The sequence below is a fragment of the Mastigoproctus giganteus genome, chromosome 11, assembly GCF_048544385.1.
Source record: "Mastigoproctus giganteus isolate SK-2022 chromosome 11, ASM4854438v1, whole genome shotgun sequence".
NCBI classification, from domain to species: Eukaryota; Metazoa; Arthropoda; class Arachnida; order Uropygi; family Thelyphonidae; genus Mastigoproctus; species Mastigoproctus giganteus.
The window spans coordinates 42,725,847-42,747,738 of NC_143585.1; the positions used below are offsets into that span (position 1 = coordinate 42,725,847).

A 21,892-nucleotide genomic window follows, 5' to 3' on the forward strand; every position below is an offset into this window, starting at 1 on the left:
TAAGTTGACAAAAATAGCCAAGAAAATGTGACACGAAATGATTCATCACCGCCCACCATTGTACCACTCCATACCAGGCACTAGCAACACAGGACCAATCAGTACCCCTACTGATTGCACCATGCTATTTCTTTTGTCATTCTCCACCATATTTAACAAACTTCAATGGAAAAAATTTATAATTCAACATGAAGACAGTGATCGCTGTAAGGTGTATAGAGCACACATTATTATTATTATTATTATTAGCTATATGGTGCAAGGAAGCCTGAGGCTTATGCTGCACCAGCCAAAAAAAAAAAAAAAAAAAAATCCCGAGTTACCCTGGGAGAGAGAGTGGTAGAAAGGAATCGCCAAGAAAGAGAAGCATGATGATATCCGGCTCAGGACCCTGGGTGTGCCAAGCCCATACTCACCAGATGTGAGCCTGGAGTTACGTGCTATGTGACCACCAAAACCACCTCGATTAAGTACAAAGTAGAGATCTAAGCAATTTCGACAGTGGAAGAAATTACAGTGTACAATAGAGTTGAACAAAGAAACCAGAGAAGGTTCATTCACATCTTCAGAGCCTTACATCTTCCCAGAAATGTTAGAAGTGAATTTGGAAGGAGTCATGGAAGTTGATACCGCAGATGAAAACAGAGTCCTCGAAGCCCAGTCATAAACAAAAAGTGAAGAAGCCAAAACCGACTTCCAGTACTCTATCAAATTGTTCAACCCATAGCAGGCATAATACACAGCAGGAGCAGCAACAGGATTTTAAGAAACACCGAAGCATTGGATAATGATTTCGGTTCAGTCTGTTCTGTGTGTGATCGGCTTTGGTTCAAGAATGATGTGGAGATTGTAGCAGCTTGAGATCTTCAAACAGCATTTCCAAATGAGAATGTAAGACAAATGTCTGCCTGTGACAGTTGTCATGGCTCTCTCAAGAACAAAGTGATTCTGACTATTGAAGTCAAATAGTTTTAAATATCATCTGCTGCCATAGCACTTACCGAAACTAGATTTGGTAACAGAATGTTTCATACCTCCGAGGCTCCCATTCATGAAGATTTGTCACCTGTGGCATTCATATGGTCAATATGGGATCCTCGGTCAAGTGATAAATGTTCGCCTAAAGAAGTTTCACTTAACTTTTGCCTTCTCGGCACATGCCCACTTTTTTTTTTTTTTTTTTTTTTTTGCCTCATATCATTTGGCATTACATGAATACAAAATGGATGTGCGTGATTTATATTCTCCTTTTCTTTGGTTGGATTACTGTTTTAAATCTGATTCTGATGTTTGCTCCAATCATAACAGTTAAATTATTTTTGAAGGGATGAAATCCTGTATTCTGTATTCGAAACTACCACCAAAATCTTGTCTGTTATCTAAACTTTGATTTTCCAATAAATGTACTAAGGCTGTTCAAAATAAGAATGTGGCATATTTCAAGTGGCTTGTGTCCACACCTCCAGCTTCATTTTCTGCATAAAGCTTTCTATTGCAAAATTGTTATTAATCAATACAAAATTGATTTTACACAGGCCAAAAGTAGAAAACTTGCTGGTGTCGAGGATACTCGACCAAAGACAAAGCTAACTTACCAGCAATGCATTTTTTCTTTTAACACTTGTATTGATGATCATAGTAAACCACAGGGTCATAACAAATATGCTCCCTTCATTGCCTTCTGTGACTGGAACATAGAGGTTAGACGAATTCTATTACAGTTCAGATGCCAAGAAATGCCGGGTCCTAAATTGTATTTCTCCACTTGTTCCGAACTCCTGTGTTCCTAAGCTTGCTATTGTTCTATATTGTCTCTTTAAACTTTCTTATTCCACTAGTATTTTTCTTTCTGCTTGGAAAATTTGCTCATATCTGACCATTTTGTGAAAAAGGTGATATGTTTCTCTGTTCCAGTTATTGGTCAATTGTACTTAACCTCTACCTTTCCAAAGGAGTGGAGAAATCCATGAACCACCAACTCTTATTAAACTATTTCAACCTTCCAGCTGATTGATTGCAAATATCAATTCTATCCGTGTCAATCCACTCAGTTATACACTGGCTTACATTACTCAGCTTTGAACAGATTCAATTAAAAAATTTGGTGTAACTGAAGCAATGTTCTTGACATTTCTAAGGCTTTTGATTGTGCTCAACATAGTCTTCTAAACAGGCTCCCAACTTGTGATATGCCAACCATTTTTTGCAATTGGGTATCCACTTTTCTCTGTGACTGGCACCTCCGTGGGCAGGAGCAGCAGTGCGTAGCACACGCTTCTTGATTAGACCGGGGTTCGAGCCCGTCACCACCAAATACGGAGAATGCGGAAAGGTCAGGGAATGACCACCGCATATCCTGGAGCAATATGGCATTAGTTGCTAATGCTCCTAAAAACCAAACAACAACATCTCTGTGACTGTTCACTGTTGGTGATGGTAGGTGACACCTTGTCTTCTAAATTGTCTGTTGATTGTTCCACAAGGTTCAGTTCTTTCTCCCACTCTTTTTCTCTTGTATATTACCTTCTTTTATTGATTAGAAATCTTATCTATAGTTTTGCTGATGATTGCACACTACATTTCACTTTCCAATTTGAGAAACCTTGCTCTACACAAAGTCTCACCTCGAATATTCACTGCCAGTTTCTTAAATACTAATCTCCAAGTAATTCTCTAATGGGGGAGTGAAGAAAACTTAGTTATCTTCAGCTACTGTTCTTTTGCTCAACTTCGATGACAGTCAGATTTCTAGATCACATATCTTTATTAGCGATTATCTCGACTTCTGATCTCTCTTGTCATAAGCATATTACAAATATTGCTCCCTCTACTAAAAATTAGTTTCTCTTTTTCTCTTAGTGTTACTTTTATTCTAAAGAACTACTCACTTTACAAATCCGAATCCATTCTGCAATGGAATATTATTTCCACATCTAGGGTGGCCTCAGGTGGCAAGTAATTTGTGACTGAGCAGTTTCTTTCTGTTTCAAGTGCAATTTTTCAAAAGTGATTACTAGTTTTTGTACTTGTCTATATTTAGTAAAACTTATTTAATACTAACTTTACTTTCAAAAACTACTTAAAGAAAGGAAGGAAAGTTGCCTTTATTTTTATTGTTCGAAGCTCAAGTACTAACACCTTTACTAATCTTTGCTTGGTCACACCAGGCTCTGCACATGCCCCCCCCCCCCCCGTAGCAGGGCTTGGAAACCTTGTCAGAAAAGTTAAATCTACCAAGGACTAAATGGAGCAAACATGGACGTTGACACATTTCCTACACTAGAGCCATCGAGCTATCAGTGTGCTTATGCTTGTAAAACATGACCACTCCATTCCAAAGAGAATGGTTTTTTTTTTTTTTTTTTTTTTTTTAGGAGCATTAGCAACTAAGGCCATATTGCTCCGGGATATGCGGTGGTCATTCCCTGACCGTTTCACATCCTCCATATTTGGTGGTGATGGGCTCGAACCCCGGTCTAATCAAGAAGCGTGTGTTACGCACTGCTGCTCCTTCCTACCTGGCTACGGAGGCGCCACCAAAGAGAATGAAAACAGATTTGAAGAAGAACATAGATTTATATCAGTGGAATTTCCAGTATTCCCGATACTACATTCTTTGCTAACCTGTGAGCAAGCTCTCTCCTTTCATCATCCAGAAATATTTAGAACATGTAGCAGGATCAGTCAAAATTGGAAAAAGACTCCAATCAGGAGACCTGTTGGATAAAAACTGCATAATCCAGGCACTCAGAACTATTATTAAGACTGTCCTCAAGTGGAATTACACTACAGGTCATCCCACTTGGCATGATGAATTTGTAAAGGCATTGTAAGTGAATGGGACCAATTAAATATATCAGAGGAGCAAAAGGTAATAGAAGCAAGGAAAATTAAGATTCAAAAATATGGCAACCTGATGCCGACACAATATCATTCTGACTCCGAATATGCCAGTGTCAGTCAAAGCTAGCCCAACAGATAGCAGACTGAACACATGCAGTGCAACCCTGATATAAGAGATGCTTAAACGTAGGTGTCGTCAGGCAACAACTTTAATACTAGTGTTATAAGCAAAGCGCATTACAGCCAAAAAATGTTTACCATTTTTTTCCCAGTTTCTTTAACATAAATACACTTTACTTAGTAAATAAATACTTTATTTACTAATGTTTTATGAATATACAGACTAAAAGATGATTAAAGTTTATCATTTCCTTTATATTCGTTTAACACACAATGCCGTTATGGACTTTAAGCATCCGTTCTGAAATAGTCATGTAATTTAGTTCGTCAGAACTGATGATTGTGTTTTCAGTACATAATTCTTAATAGTGGCAATAAATGAAGATGCTCACTATCACTCTGATCTAACCATGCCATTATCTCATAAATGTTTTCAAGCACTTTGTTAATTTCTGGTGCATTTTCCTTACACAAGTCATCCACATTGACTTGTAAGTCACTCCTTATGTCACTAGCCTTCTGTTTGTCACTTGTCTTCCGTTCGGCCACAGAGGCTGTAATTTCTTCCTTGCTCAGTAATGTGCAACTGGAGCTTCTGCATCCACCTCACCCCAAGCAGATTTTCTGAGGAAGAGGAAGAATCCCATCAGCATTGAGCATGCTCAAACCATTCAAGGCTTTATACATCTCAATCAGATCACCTCGCAGATGCCTAATCTCCAGACACTATAATTTGCAAAACTTAAGGCTTTCTTTGTAAGAACAACCCTTTGTTCCATTCACTAATCTTGTTGCCCTTCTCTGTACTTGTTCCAACAGCTCTACATTCTTAAAATGAGGCCTCCAGACCTGTATACAGTACTCAAGGTGTGGCCTGACCATTGCCTTATACAAGGGGATAATAGCCTCCTTATCCCTGCTAGAAAAATTCCTGTATATCATTCACAAGACACCATGAGCTACTCTTGCAAATCTCTGCATTGCTCAGAAAACTTCATATCTGCCTACACAATTACCCCCAGGTCCTTTTCATTCTCTACCACTGTCAGCGTAGTACCACAGAGTTGATATGTTACTCTGGGATTACTGCTTCATAGGTAGTACTTCACATTTGTCAATGTAAACTTCATATGCCACCTCTCAGCCCATCTGCTCAACTTTTATAGATCCTGTGGCAATAGTGTACTGTGATTAGTATCATTAACAACCTTGCTGACCTTCGTATCATCTGCAAACTTGGACATTAAGCCTGATATACCTTCATTAATAAATACAGAAAACAACAATGGACCCAACACTGAACCCTGAGGGACTCCACTAATAACATTAGTCCACGAAGAGCAGTGTCCATTGATTACCACTCTGTCTTCTCCCATGCAACCATCCCTTTATACATAGCAGCAACTTACCATAATGCCATACTACACCAATCTGTACAGCGGTCTTTTAAGTGCAGCAGGATCAAAAGCTTTCCTGCAATCCAAGTATACGATATAAAAATTTTTTGCATCCAATTCCTTTGTGACCACATAGTGTCCAATCAAATTGGTCAGACAAGACTTCCCCTTAACAAACCCATGCTGTGTCCAAGCTATAACTGAAGTCTTGTCTAGATGATCCTGCAGTGCTTCTTTAACCAGCTAGATACTGAAAATTTTGATTTCCCAGTGCATGTGTCACACCAAACTGACTCGACACTGCACTGTCTAACGATGTCGACTGGCTGCACTTCCTTGGATTTCGTGTTTTTTAACTAATAGCATAACCCCTCCTCCCTTCCTATCCCATCTATCCTTTCTGTACACATTGTACTTCCATTAATTTCCCTGGAACAGAAATTAAACTAACAGTCTATAATTACTTGTGTTGCCCTTTGATCCTTCTTTATGAATTGGGGTCACATATGCACATCTCTAGTCCATGGGAAACTGCACTGAGTCCAAGGAAGCTCTCATGATTATGGCTAAGGGTTTGCTTACTTCCTTTGCTGCCTCCTTTAATATAATTGGATGGATTCCATCCAATCCAGGTGCCTTTCTTATGTTTATCTTCAACAATTTCTCCTCCACTTTCCTCTTAGTTATCACAAAATCATCTAGCTCACTGCCAAAGTTTAGTTCACCTCTGGCATTCCGCTTCCTGAATAACTCCTCATGTGTGAATGTAGATGCAAAATACTCATTTAGTTTGTTAGCCACCTGAGCAGGTTCATCAACGGTTGAACTATCGATATCCAGTGGACCAATCTGATTCATCTCCGTCCTTCTTGATTTTACACACGTTAAGAACTCTTTTTTTGTTTTTCTTTGCATCCTTTGCCAAAGATTTCTCATCTGCCTTTGCCTGCCTAACCTTCTTTGTGACTTGGTTACAGACCAGCTTATATCTATTCTAGGCTTCCATGTCATCCATTAATTTATATGTATCCCATGCATTTTTTTTTCTCTGTCACATGTCTCATTAGTTCATCTGACATCCATTTAGGCCTAAACCTTGAACAATATTTCTTATTTGGTACGTAAAGCCTAGTAGCTTCCAAGATTAATTCTTTGAATGATTCCCATTTTGAATTAGCTGTTGGTAACATCATCAATTGGGCCCACCGTATAGAATTTAAATACTGTCTCAGACCTCCGTAGTCGCGTTTACGAAAGCAAAAACCCTTCCCTTTACCCTTGATGGTAGTTACCTCTTTGAGTAAATCCCACTTGAGCACACTGTGATCACTGCCACCTAGTGGTTCCTTTATCTGCAGATTCTTAATGCATGAAGAATCACTACTGATAATCAGATCAAGAGTATTACTCCCTCTAGTTGCCTCCCGAACATACTGATGTAGAAAACAATCATCCAATAAATCCACAAAAGCCTTGCTAGTGTTTAAGTGACCAACCCACAAATTCCAGTCAATATCTGGGAAATTAAAATCCTCCATTATAAGACTCTCTGATTTACTGGCCCCCCCCTCTATTTCCCTGTATAGTTTTTTATTATACTCATCAGAGTCATTAGGCCTATAACACACGCTATAACACACGCTTTGATTTCCCAGTGCATGTGTCACACCAAACTGACTCGACACTGCACTGTCCAACGATGTCGACTGGCTGCACCTCCTTGGATTTTGTTTTTTTAATTAATAGCATAACCCCCTCGTCCCTTCCTATCCGGTCTATCCTTTCTGTACACATTGTACTCCCCAGATTCCAGTTCTGCATTCCTTATATCTGTGTGACACCATGTCTCTGATATCTCAACAATATCTGCCTTTGATGTTTGACCAACACCTCATATTTATCAAATTTCTATACCAAACTCCTAGCGTTGGTGTACACGCAAGTATAAATGCACCTGTTCCTATTCTTAGCTAACTTAACACAATCCATGTGTTTTCTTATATTGCAGTGATTCCTAGCAGTCTCTGAAATCCCCTGGATCTTGTTTTCTATGCTGCTGCTCATTCCAATAGAAGCAGTACAAGAATCACTTTCACCTCTGCCAGTGGCTACTGGTAATCTATTAGTCCGTGTATCCCCCCCCCCAAGCTAGCAGTTTTCCGACCCACCTAACACTGCCTCGATAGCATCAGAAAATATTCTTTCACCCTTTCTATTTAAGTGTATCCCATTGCTGTAGAAGCAGTCTCTCCTGTCAACAAGCACAGACCAGGCGAAAAAAATTCTTCCCCTTGTGCCTCGCACAATCTCTCCATGGCCGAATTGATCGACAAAGCTCTTATACTCCCTCCTGTTGTCTGGACAGAATTGCAGACACTTTCAAATTCAATCCTAATTCACAGGTTTTTTTCAACAGTGACCTGTACTTTTTAAGTAATACTGCCAGTCTCCTACTCTTAATATTATTAGTGCCAACGTGTACAACAATATCACATTTTGTGCCCTTAAAAGATATCTACTCTACAATATCGTCAACCTTTGCCCCTGGCAGACATACCCTGGTCCTGTTCCACCTATCCTTTTTACAAAATATGTTCCCCATTTCCCTGACAATCTTGCCATCTTTTGATTGCAAGACCTCAGCCAAAGGATGAGCTGGGCAGTGATCCAATAGTAAGTCTTTTCTTCAAGGTTTCTGGAAGGCAAGTGGTGTCTCACAAATGGTATAAACTTGCTTTCAAACCATGAAGCAAAAAAATACTAGTCAGTCCCGTTGGAGCTGTTTTCATAAATTACAGGTAGAGATTTCATGTTGATGTGCTTAAAACACCAGGGACATAGACTTTTTCCGATGCACAATGGCTTTCGCTTGCGATTTCCAGTCTTATTTGTGCAACAGCATGGCAATTCTCTCTTTGTTAGTTTTTGTGCCTGCTTTGTTGGGTGCCTTTTTAATATCCAGTGATTTGTTGGGGAGAAGTTTATAGTACACTGCTTTTTTCATCACAGTTGTACAACTTTTCATCTTTGCATTCACCATCTTGAATCACATTATGCAGAAATTCAGGAAAAGCTTCTGCTGATATAATGTCACCAAATGCAGATTTCTCTACAAGACTAACCTAAGATATTCCATGACGAGCCTTTCATCTCCAAAGCCACCCTTCAGAAGCTTTAACTGTGCCATCTCCACCAAGTGGCTTATGAAATTTAAGTGCCTATGCTTTAAAAAAATTATCCTGTTTATCAATTCACTAGGCTTCTGTAGAAACCACTTGTATAAGCATTTTTACATATCACTGTTTTCACAAAGTCTAGTTTTCTTTCTTTGGACCTACTTCATCTTCTACGGATTCTACAAATGAATGCAAGTTTCATCCTCTTTCATTCAACCATGAATTCTTCTTTCTGCAATGCCACACTTGCGAAATATACTGCATTTTGTTTCGCCATTCTTAACTCTTTCAATAATCTTTAACTTTTCTTCAACCATATAATTTTTTATTTTGGTAGCCATTACTTCAGTCCTAGTGATTTACTAATTTTGCAGGATATTTATTTCTAATGCCTTACAACTTGCAACATTTTCAGAAAACTAAATCAAAACCAAACTGTGCAGCCTATCATAGCGCCAAGATGAAGTCATATGATTTCCTCATAAATCACTTGTCAACTTGTATATTTTTTAGTTTAGCCCTTAGCAGTTTTTGCTATCCAAACCAGGGCCAGATTTCCCATTAGGCACTGTGCCTAGGGTCTATGAAGGAATGGAAAAAAAAAATAAAAGAATAGGGAGGAAAAGGTTTTCAGACTTAAAAATAATGCAACTATAAAACTTCAGCATTATACTTGAAATTAAAAAGAAACAAAATCTACAATATCGTCAATATCTAGATTACCTGTAACATTTCTTAAGATTACAAAAGTTTCTTGCTTCGGCTTCTTGTAGCAAAATCTTTAATAACATTCTGGAAGTCCATGTGATGAGTAATATCGTTCTTAATACATAAAAGTGCCAACGACGATAAGTGATCTTGGCTCATAGTTGAGCATACATAGTTCTTTATCTGCTTAAGTTTCAAAAATGAGCGTTCTCCTTCAGCATTCGATCCAATTATGGATAGATAAATTCTTAAAGTTGTGTACGTTTGGGGAAACTAGTAATCAGTTTCTCTTTTATTTATGCCTTTATTAATTCTGCCACAGATGTTTTTTCCTTGTATAGTGCCAAAAACAATAGGAATTCATCAATAAAGTCTATTTCTAAGCCAGGCGAGTAGATATTGACTAATGCTATGGCTTTGGATCGAATTTCTTCTTTTGACATAGATTTATCTATAAGAAAACTGAAGGTATCATGCAATGTACTGTATGCAGCACGTCATTTTGTCATTTCTGTGACTAGTATGTCTACAATACGATTAAAAAACTTGAATTCAAAATGTATCTTTTGCACTTAGTTCTGCTGATACCAATTCCTCTGGTGTTTTATCAAATGTTTTCTTCCTTTTCCGCTTTCGGTCATCATATTGTCTGTAATCAGAATTTGGAATGAATTCTTTTGCCATTCGTTTCAAAATCATAAAATTTCTCTTTGTCTCGAATATCAGTAAATTAATCCAGATACTCATCATATAATTTCACAATTATGCATAACTCAATTCCAGGTTCTTGAATTGCTTTATTCACTCTTTTTTTTTTAGAAGATCTTCCCAAATGACAGTCATTAATGCTATTTCTAACTGTTCAGTTTATTTATCAAAGCTTTTGCTTTATGAACAACTGTTGGTTTTTGTTCTTTGCATTCTAAGATATCAATGAGTGCTGCATTAATTTTACTGTAATTTTTTTTTCAATGATCTTGCAGCATCATAACGTGATGACCATCTTGTGTCTGATAGATTTTTGACCAAGGTTTTATTCTCCATCCTACTCTATTTAGACTGTCTTTGTGGTGAGGCTGCAAAGAATTTATAGAGTGACTGACTGTAAAATGCTGAAAAAATTAACAGCAGCCAAACAGCTTTCTGCGGATGTGGTCCCTATTAAATTAAGACTGTGAAGCACGTGGAACCCATACTGCTGGTTTGTTGACTTTCTTTAAATCTGGCTTGGACTCCAGAATACATCTTACTCATATTAGCAGTGTTATCATATGACTGAGATCTGCAGTTTGCTACATCTAGTCCATGTTTATCAAGAACAGATGCTACTGTGTCTAAAAGATATTTTGCATCATGCTTTTCAATGGGAACAAACATCAAGAAAGACTTGTGTACTTCGCCATCTTTTGATACATAATGAATAATGACCGACAACTGATCTGTGTGACTTATAACAGGAGTTGAATCTATGCTAATTCTATAATATTTGGCTTCTTTAATTTCAGATATGTGTGCAAAAATATTTGATCCTGATAAATTCTTTGTGGTTGAAGACTGGTACGAAACATTTCCACTTCCTGGATTTCCGTATTTTGTTATATGCTCTTTTAGAAAAGGATCAAACTCAGATAGAAGATCAATACATCTGAGGAAGTTGCCATTGTTACAATTATTGTGTTGCTCATTATCACCACGAAAAGCCATACCTCTTTCTTCCAGAAATTTTGTTGCCGCAACTACTCTTCTTAAAACTTCAGTCCAGTATTTGGTTGCTTTTTGCTTCTTGATTTGCAATTTTGTGTCAGTCCAGGTAGACTTTTGGAACTGCAACATATTAGATATAGAAGTGAAATACTCCTTTGATTTTTTATGCATTGCGATTCTTGCATGTGCATTTTTCCATTCGCCGAATCCAGTTTACATATCTCATTAAGTCCACCTTTAAATAACATACACACATAACAATATACTTTTCCAGTAGATTCTGAGAATATTAGCCAGTCTCTTTTAACAACATCGCCATTTCCCATTTTCCTATAAAACAGTTCTTTTCTTGCATATCTTACTTTTTCGCCAAATCTTTTAGATGTTGATTTCAAATTGGACTCTGAATTCTTAGATGGCAAATTTTGGGAAATGTGATGAATGAGATCAGAATTTATTTTTAATTTAGCAGGATCAGTACTGAAATCTGATAGTGAAACAGTAACAGATGTTTTTTGGGTATTTATGTCATTCACAGGCTCTGATTCATCCTTATTTGCAATTACATCAATTGTCGATGTCGACACTACGTAATCTACCCACTCTGATTCTAATTCTGTATCAACTTGACCTTTTATTTGAATGGTATCACTAAAATCTTCAGATTGAGAAAGAGTAGACTTATTGTAGGAGTGGTTTGGAACATTTATATATTTCAGCATTGAATTTTTCATTTTACCCAAAGTGTTTTAGGGTCCATAGTCTAACGAAGGACCTTATAATGTCACTCAGTTGTCTGTCTGCCCGTCCATCTATCACAGCATTGTATCTCTGGAACCACTCAACCTATTGACTTGAAATTTTGCATGGGTTTGTACATCGTGTGGGCCAACATAACAGCATATTGATCGTTGTTGACAAAAATTTGTCTGATAAATTGGGAGAGTAAAATGCGGTGCGGACAAAAAATGCTTCAATCTATCGCTTATTATACAACGTTGGAAAGAGCTCAATGAGTAGGTTTAAATATAATTTTTAAATATTTTTAAAATTAAAAATGGCAGCGTCAGACAGGAAAGAATGTATAGAAATACTGAGTAATTTTCGTGTCTCCCCTGTTTCCGTCACTAATGGAGCTAAAAATTTAAAAATCACATTAGCTATGCGTTATTCAATGCTTATCAAGGGAAATCTATCATTTACTATTTGTGTTAAAATTAAAAAACTAATTTTTTATTGCACTTCAATAGTGTGCTTCTTTGTACCAAGTAACTCCTTTTGGTGACAAAAAGGTTGCAAAATAGTTAGTTAATAATTCTATAAAGGTTATTCATAAATTTTGCGATGAGAAGTATTTTTTAACGACTTTCAAAGCTGCAGTTATCCCGGCACAGAGAGCTGTGTTGAGGTGGCAGTGGTGGGGGCCACCACCGCCGCCTCAACCAAGCACAGTCTTGCATGGCCCTCACCTGCCAGTTGCTTCTCCCCCAAGACGTGAGGCGAAGTGATCTGATAGAGGTGTATAAAGCCTTGAATGGTTTGAGCATGCTCAATGCTGATGAGATTCTTCCTCTTGCTCAGAATAATCACCTGAGAGGGCATAAATTCAGATTGAGGAAAGACAGATGTAGGATAGACGTGAGGAAATTTGCCTTTAGCCAGCGGGTGGTTGGTGGAATAACTTCCATCCCTTGTCGTGGAAGTTGATAGCCTAAATAAGTTTTTAAGGCTCAGCTGGACAGGTATTTCGAACGAACAGAGGGGTGAAGTGGAAGTGGGGTTTATTTTTTTATTTTTTTTTTTTTTGGCTGATGCTGCATAAGCTTGCTTTCTTGCATCAAATGCCTCTGCTAATGCTAAGACTTTAAACACTTCTTCAGGAAGAAGTCTGAGTCGCTTCTTCCACCCTTGTCATTCACATCACAGCAACTGGAAAGACTCAAATAGACACCGTTTTCGTTAGTTCCTCAGTTTTAGTCCAAGCTGGGGTACTAGAAACTTTTTTTTTTTTTTTTTTTTCAGTTACCATAAAGCTCTCTATTTGAGATACTACACTAACGACCATTTGTGACTATGGACCCTTCATCCTGAGTTCTCGTCACTCAGTAGTTGACCGATTTATTCTTTCTTTTTTCCTAACCAGATTCCTGTTTTCGCATATATCCGTCAGACATTATCAATTACGTCAAACACAGTTAACACAATAAATTATTCTAGGATCAGAATATGAAAAATTTAAAATACAACTCACCAGTCTTAAAATTCCCACTTATTTTCTTAAAATGTTACACCACAAAACTATTCCACGATTTACTACCACTCTCTTTACATATAAGTCACATGTACATATTTGTGAGTACAACTGTTTTGAACAGGAAAATTCACGTTTAACTAGATAAGCATGAGACAAGTCATACACATTTATACACCATATGTGCATGTGCTGCTGTGCTGATCAACTGCTCATACTTGCATTATATCAAAAGATGTAATTTGCAGTCAGTGTGTTAATACAGTAATTTTTTATAAGAAATGTTTTACTTTTTTCCCACTTTTCAGAATAGAATTTTGCCTAGGGCCTACAAACATTAAATCTGGTCCTGATCAAAGCTGTAACTTTTAATCAAAGAAAGGATGTATGTACTGTTCACAAACATTTACTGTAACTAATGTAATGCATTTGATAAATGGTAGCCATATTCCACTCCAGAGGTAGCTGTTATTGATTTGTTGTTTTAGTTTTTAGGAGCATTAGCAACTAAGGCCATATTGCTGTGGGGATATGAGATGGTCATTCCCTGACCTTTCCGCATCTTCCGTATTTATTGGTCTCAGGCTCAAACCCCAGTCTAATCAAGAACTTAAATTTAAATTTGGCTACGGAGGCACCTTTTGATTAGTGTTCCACTGATATGGGTATGTCTGCCAGGGGCAAAAGTTGATGACATAGAGCAGATATCATCTTTTAAGGGCACAAAAGGTGATGTTGTTGTACATTTTGGAACTAATGACATTAAGAGTAAAAGATCTGCAGATTTACTCAACAAGTACAAGTCAATGATGAAAAAGTCACGAGTTAGGGTTGAATGTGAAAGTGTCTGCAATTCTGCCCAGACACGATAGAAGGGAGTATATGATGAAAGCCTTGTCGATCAATTCAGCCCTGGAGAGATTGTGCAAGGCTCAAAGGATAGAATTGTTTTTAGCCTGGTCTGTGCTTGTTGACAGTAGAGACTGCTTCTACAGTGATGGGGTACACCTAAATAGGAAGGGTGCAAGAATATTTGCTGATGCTGTCAAGGTGGTGTTAGGTGGGTCGGAAAACTGCTAGCACAGAGGGATACACAGACTAAAAGGTTAACAGTGGCCACAGGCAGAGACAAAAGTGATTCTTTCACTGCTTCTATTTTAGCATTAGCATTAGTAGAGGCATTTGATGCAAGAAAGCAAGCTTATGCAGCATCAGCCAAAAAAAAAAAAAAAAAAAATAAACCCCACTTCCACTTCACCCCTCTGTTCATTCAAAATACCTGTCCAGCTGAGCTTTAAACTTATTTAGGCTATCAACCTCCACCACAAGGGATGGGAGTCTGTTCCACCAACTAACCACCCGCTGGCTAAAGGCAAATTTCCACACGTCTATCCTACATCTGTCTTTCCTCAATTTGAATTTATGCCCTCTCAGGTGATTTTTCTGAGCTAGAGAAAGAATCCCATCAGCATTGAGCATGCTTAAACCATTCAAGGCTTTATACACCTCTATCAGATCACCTCGCTGGTGCCTAGTCTCCAGACACTGTAATTTGCAAAACTTAAGCCTTTCTTCGTAAGAGCACCCCCTTTGTTCCATTCACTAATCTTGTTGCCCTTCTCTGTACTCGTTCCAGCAGCTCTACATCCTTCTTGAAATGAGGCCTCCAGACCTGTATACAGTACTCTAGGTGTGGCTTGACCATTGCCTTATACAATGGAATAATCACCTCCTTATCCCTGCTGGAAAAATTCCTGTATATCATTGACAATACTCCATGAGCTACTCTTGCAGCCCGTCTGCACTGCTCAGAAGACTTCATATCTGCCTGCACAACCACCCCCAAGTCCCTTTCATTCTGTACCACTGTCAGTGTAGTACCACAGAGTTGATACGTTGCTCTGGGGTTGCTGTTTCCCATGTGTAGTACTTTACATTTGTCAATGTTAAACTTCATTTGCCACCTCTCAGCCCATCTGCTCAACCTTTCCAGATCCTGTTGCAGCAGCATAGTGTCAGTAGTGTCCTTGACAACCCTGCCAACCTTTGTATCATCTGCAAACTTGGACATTAAGCTTGATATACCATCATCAATATCATTTATAAATACAGAAAACAATAATGGACCCAACACTGAGCCCTGAGGGACTCCACTAATAACATTAGTCCACGATGAGCAGTGTCCATTAATTACCACTCTGTCTTCTCCCCCTCAACCACCCCTTTATCCATAGCAGCAATTTGCCTCCAATGTCACACTGCTCCAATTTGTGTAGCAGTCTTCCATGTGCAACAGTATCAAAAGCCTTTCTAAGATCCAAGTATATAATATCAAAGTTATTCCCTGCATCCAGTTCTTTTGTGACTGCATCATAGTATCCAATCAAGTTGGTCAGGCAAGACTTCCCCTTAACAAAACCATGCTGTGTCTGAGCCATAACTGAAGTCTTGTCTAAATGATCCTGCAGTGCTTCTTTAACCAGTGACTCCATTAATTTTCCTGGAACAGAAGTTAAGCTCACAGGTCTATAATTACCTGTGTCAGCCTTTGATCCTCCTTTGTGAATTGGGGTCACATTTGCACATTTCCAGTCTATGGGTACCTCCCCTGAGTCCAAGGAAGCTCTCATAATTATGGCTAAGGGTTTGCTTACTTCCTTTGCTGCCTCCTTTAATATAACTGGATAGATCCCATCCACCCCCGGGTGCCTTTTTTGTGTTTATATTCAACAGTTTCTCCTCCACTTTACTCCCAGTTATTTCAAGATTCTCTAGCTTACTGCTAGAGTTGAATACACCTCTGGCATTCCCCTTGCTGAATAACTCCTCATGTGTGAATGTCGATGCAAAATATTCATTTAGTTTGTTAGCTACCTGAGCAGGATCATCAACAGTTGACCCATCAATATCAAGTGGGCCAATCTGATTCATCCCCTTCCTTCTAGAGTTTACAGAAGTAAACAACTCTTTGCTGTTTTTCTTTGCTTTCCTTGCCAAGGATTTCTCGTAATCTGCCTTCGCCTGCCTAACCTCCTTTGTAACTTGGTTGCATATCAACTTGTATCTATCATAGGCTTCTGTGTCATGTGTTAATTTGTAAGTATCCCATGCATTTTTCTTCTCTGCCATATGCCTCATTAGTTCATCTGACATCCATTTTGGCCTAAACCCTGAACAATATTTCTTAGTTGGTATGTAAAGCCTAGTAGCTTCCAAGATAAGTTCTTTGAATGCTTCCCATTTTGAATTTGCTGTTGGTAACATCATCAGTTGGTCCCACTGTATAGAATTTAAATACTGTCTCAGTCCATCGTAGTTGCCCTTACGGAAGCAATAACCCTTCCCTTTACCCCTAATGGTAGTTACCTCTTTGATTAAATCCCACTTCAGCACACTGTGATCACTGCCACCTAGTGGTTCATTTATCTGCAGATTCTTAATGCATGAAGAATCACTGCTGATAATCAAATCAAGAGTATTACTCCCTCTAGTTGCCTCCTGAACATGCTGATGTAGAAAACAATCATCCAATAAATCCACAAAAGCCCTGCTAGTGTGTGAGTGACCAGCCCCCAAATTCCAGTCAATATCTGGGAAATTAAAATCTCATATTATAAGACTCTCTGATTTACTGGCCCACTCTATTTCCCTGTATAGTTCCTTATTATACTCATCAGAGTCATTAGGCCTATAGCACACTCCTACTCTCAATTTTGATCTCCCAATGCTTATGTCACACCAAACTGACTCAACACTGCACTGTCCAGCGATGTCGACTGGCTTCACTTCCTTGGTTTTTATGTGTTTCTTAACTAATAGCATAACCCCTCCCCCCTTCCTATCCTGTCTATCCTTTCTGTAGACGGTGTACTCCCCAAATTGCAGTTCTGCATCCCTTATATCTGTGTGACACCACATCTCTGATATCCCAACAATATCTGCCTTTGATGTTTTGAGCAATACTTCAAATTCATCAAATTTATTTACTAAACTCCTAGCATTGGTGTACACGCAGTACAAACAGGTGTACTGCACCTGTTTCTATTCTTAGCTACCCTAACACAACCCATGTGTTTACTTGTACCCCAATGGCTCCCAGCAGTCTCTGAAATACCATGCATCTTGTTTTTCAGGCTTCTGCTCATTCTAATAGAAGCAGTGCAAGAATCTCTTTCACCTCTGCCAGTGGCTACTGTCAATCTATTGGTCTTTGTCTCCCCCCAAGCTAGCAGTTTTCCGACCCACCTAACACTGCCTCGATAGCATCAGCAAATATTCTTGCACCCTTTCTATTTAAGTGTATCCCATCCTTGTAGAAGCAATCTCTCCTGTTAACAAGTACAGTCCAGGCTGAAAAAAATTCTACCCCTTGAGCCTTGCACAATCCTTCCAGGGCCGAATTTATCGACAGGGCTCTCATCATATACTCCCTCCTATCGTGTCTGGGCAGAATTGCAGACACTTTCAAATTCAACCCTAATTCTCGGCTTTTGTTCAACAGTGACCTCTACTTGTTAAGTAATTCTGCCGGTCTCCTACTCTTAATATTATTAGTGCCAACGTGTACAACTATATCACCTTTTGTGCCCTTAAAAGATGATATTCGCTCTACAACGTCATCAACCTTTGCCCCTGGCAGACATACCCTGGTCCTGTTCCACCTATCTTTTTTACAAAGCATGTTCCCCGTTTCCCTGACAATAGAGTCACCAACAACTACTAGTTCCTTCGGGACTCAGCGCATTCTGCCTTGGAAGTTGTCTCTGTGTCACGCGATGCCCAAGTGCAAGCTCTGGCGTTGATGTGGGCAGCTGAGAGCTTGATGGGCCCCTCAATTTAGTTTCTTCGAGGGCATCCACCCTGTCCATCAAGCTCTCATATAGGCCCACAAGAACGCCGAGTTGTTGCCTGATATCGATACACTCCTTGCATCGCGCACACACAAAGACATCCCGGAATGAGCAGCAGCTCATTTTAGAATGAGCAGCAGCCTGGAAAGCTAGGTAATGGAGATTTACAGGACTGCTGGGAGTCCTGTAAATACATGGGCTGTGTTAGGGTGGCTAGGAGTAGGAACAGCTGCATGTACACCAATGCTTGCAATATAGTTAATAAATTTGGTGAGCTTGAAGTGCTAGTCAAGACATCAAAAGCAGATATTGTTGGGATATCAGAGACGTGGTGTCACACAGATACAGGTAGTGCAGAGTTGGAATTTAGGAAAGGAAAGGAAAAATGAGAGTAGTTGTGTGTTATAGGCCTAATGAATCTGATGAGTATAATGAGCAATTGTGCAGAGAAATAGTGGGCCAGTAAATAAGAATGTCTTATAATGGGGGATTTTAAATTTCCAAATATTGACTGGAACTTGTGGGTTGGTCACTCGCACACCTGCAAGACTTTTGTGGATTTATTGGATCACATGTTTTCTACAGCAACATGTTCGAGAGGCAACCAGAGGGAGTAATACTCTTGATCTGATTATCAGCAGTGATTATTCATGCATTAAGAATTTGCAGATAAAGGAACCACTGGGTGACAGGGATCATACAGTACTGATGTGGGAATTACTTAAAGATGTAACTACCATCAAGCTACAGGGAAGTAGTAGTAGTAGTGGCATATGATGCAAGAAAGCAAGTGTATTATGCAGCATCAGCCAAAAAAAAAAATCACACCATTCCCTCCAAATGCCTGTCCAGTTCCTCCTTAAATTTATTTAACCTATCAACTTCCACAACGACAGATGGAAGTTTGTTCCAGCAATTAACCACCTGCTGGCAAAAGGCAAATTTCCACACATCTATTCTGCATCTGTATTTTCTTAATTTGAATTTATGCCCCCTTAGGTTCATAATCTGTACAAGTGGAAGGATCCCATCAGAATTCAGCGTGCTGAACCCATTCAAGGCCTTATACACCTCAATCAGATCACCACGCCGGTGCCTAGTCTCCAGCCACTGCAATTTGCAGAACTTAAGCCTCTCTTGGTAAGAAGATCCCTTCATTCCCTTCACCAGTCTTCTTGCCCTTCTCTGTACACGCTCAAGTAAATCTACATCCTTCCTAAAATGAGGCCTCCAGTCCTGTACGCAGTACTCAAGGTGTGGCCTGACCATAGCCTTATACAGAGGGATAATCACCTCCTTTTCCCTGCTAGCAAAATTCCTATATATCATTGACAAAACCCCATGACCTGCCCTGGCAGCCTGTCTGCATTGCTCAGAAAACTTCATATCTGACTGAACAACTACTCCCAGGTCTTTTTCATTTTCTACCACCTTAAGTGTAGTACCACACAGTTGGTACGTTTCTGTGCGGTTACTTCTACCCATATGCAGCACTTTGCATTTGTCAAGGTTAAACTTCAGTTGCCCTTCTTAGCCCATCTGCCCAAATTATTTAGATCCTGTTGCAGTAGCACACTGCCATTACTGTCATTAACAACCCTGCCAACCTTTGTATCATCTGCAAACTTCGACACTAAGCCTGATGTACTTTCATCAATATCATTGATAAATATACAAAACAACAGTGGACCCAACACCGAACCCTGTGGGACTCCACTAATAACCTTAGTCCACGAAGAGCAGCACCCATTAATTACCACCCTCTGTCTTCTCCCACTTAACCATCCTTTTATCCATTGTAGCAACTTACCCTTAATACCATTCTTCTCCAGTTTGTACAATAGTCTTCCATGCGCAACAGTGTCAAAAGCTTTCCTGAAATCCAAATATGTGATATCAAAATTATTTTTTGCATCCAATTCCTTTGTAACCACATCTTTTGCTTTCATAAAGGTGACTACCGAGGTCTCAGACAATTTTTAAATTCTGTACAGTGGGATCAACTGATGATGTTACCAACGTTGCATTCTAAATGGGAAGCCTTCAGGGACTTAATTTTGGAGGCTACTAGGCTTTTCATTCCAACTAAGAAATACTGTTCTAGGTTTAGGCCTAAATGAATGTCAGATGAATTAATGGGGCTTGTGGCAGAGAAGAAGAATGTATGGAATGCATATAAAGTATCAGGTGACACAAAGGTCTATGGCAGGTATAAACTAGTCTGTAATCAAGTCACAAAGGAGATTAGGCAGGTGAAGGCAGATTATGAGAAATCTTTCAAAGGATGCAAAGAAAAACAGCAAAGAGTTCTTTACTTATGTAAACTCTAGAAGGAAAGGGACGAATCAGATTGTACCACTTAGCATAGATGGGTTGACTATTGATGATCATGCTCAGGTAGCTGATAAACTGATTAATTATTTTGCATCTACATTCACACATGAGGAGTTATTCAATGAGGGGAATGCCAGACGTTTATCAAGTGCTAACAGTGAGCTAAGTGATTTTGTAATAACTGAGAGCAAAGTGGAGGAGAAATTGTTGAAGAGGCGCCTCCATAGTCAGGTGGGAAGGAGCAGCAGTGCATAGCACACGCTTCTTGATTAGACTGTGGTTCGAGCCCGTCACCACCAAAAATGGGGGATGCAGAAAGGTCAGGGAATGACCACCGCATATCCCGGAGCAATATGGCCTTAGTTGCTAATGCTCCTAAAAATCAAATAACAAACAATAACATTGTTGAAGTTAAACTTAAGGAAGGCATCTGGGGTGGATGGGATCTATTCAGTTATATTAAAGGAGGCAGCAAACACATAGCCATAATTATGAGAGCTTCCTTGGACTCAGGGGAGGTCCCCATGGACTGGATGTGTGCACCACCAGGGGCTCACATCTGGTGAGTATTGGATTGGCACACCCAGGGTCCTGAGCTGGAAATCATCATTCTTTTCTTTCTTGGTGATTCCCTTCTATTTCTGACTCTCTCTCCCTCAGGGGTAACTCAAATTTTTTTTTGGTGTGGTGCAGCAAAAGCCTCATACTTCCTTGCACCATATGGCTAATTATAATAAAATGTATCACCAATTCACAAAGGGGGTTCATAATGTGACACAACTACAGACCTGTTAGTTTATTATTATTATTAGCTATATAGTGCAAGGAAGCCTGAGGCTTTTGCTGCAACAGCCAAAAAAAAATTCCCTAGTTACTCAGAGAGACAGAGAGAGAGAAAGAGAGAGAGAGAGAAGAATGATGATATCCAGCTCAGGGCCTTGGATGTGCCAAGCCCATACTCATCAGATGTGAGCTCCTGGGGTTCATTTAACTTGTGTTCCAGGGAAAATAATGGAATCGCTGGTTAAAGAAGCATTGCAGGATCATCTAGACAAGACTGCAGTAATAGTTAAGACACAACATGGGTTTGTTAAAGGGAGGTCTTGTCTGATCAATTTGAATTGTATACTATGATGTGGTCACAAAGGAACTGCATGCCAAAAATAATTTTGATATCATATACTTGGATTTCAGGAAATCTTTTGATACTCTTGCACATGGAAGACCGCTGTACAAATTGGAGAGATGGGGCATTAAGGGTAAGTTGCTACAATGGATAAAGAGATGGTTGAGTGGGAGACGACAGAGTGGTAATCAATAGATACTGCTCTTCGTGGACAAATGTTATTAGTGGAGTTCTCCATGGTTCGGTGTTGAGCCCGTTGTTTTGTATATTTATCAATGACATTGATGAAGATATATCAGGTTTAATGTCGAAGTTTGCAGATGATACAAAGGTTGGCAAGGTTGTTAATGACAGTAAAGATGGTATGCTACTCCAACTGGATC

General features: G+C 39.2%; 2 protein-coding genes across 4 annotated transcripts in view; one reads left to right on the forward strand and one right to left on the reverse strand.

Annotated features, from left to right (window-relative positions):
- LOC150077951 (DDB1- and CUL4-associated factor 8-like) overlaps positions 1 to 21,892 on the forward strand; it is a 227,606-nt gene that overhangs the window by 13,825 nt on the left and 191,889 nt on the right. The window lies entirely within an intron of this gene.
- LOC150077952 (uncharacterized) lies at positions 10,406 to 10,948 on the reverse strand. The gene has a single exon (XM_090384413.1). The coding sequence runs from the start codon at positions 10,946 to 10,948 to the stop codon at positions 10,406 to 10,408; it is 543 nt and encodes a 180-aa protein (XP_090240539.1).

Bases quoted from the DNA above. Each gene is read 5' to 3' on its own strand.
- LOC150077952 (XM_090384413.1), bottom strand. From the start codon at position 10,948: ATGGCTTTTCGTGGTGATAATGAGCAACACAATAATTGTAACAATGGC.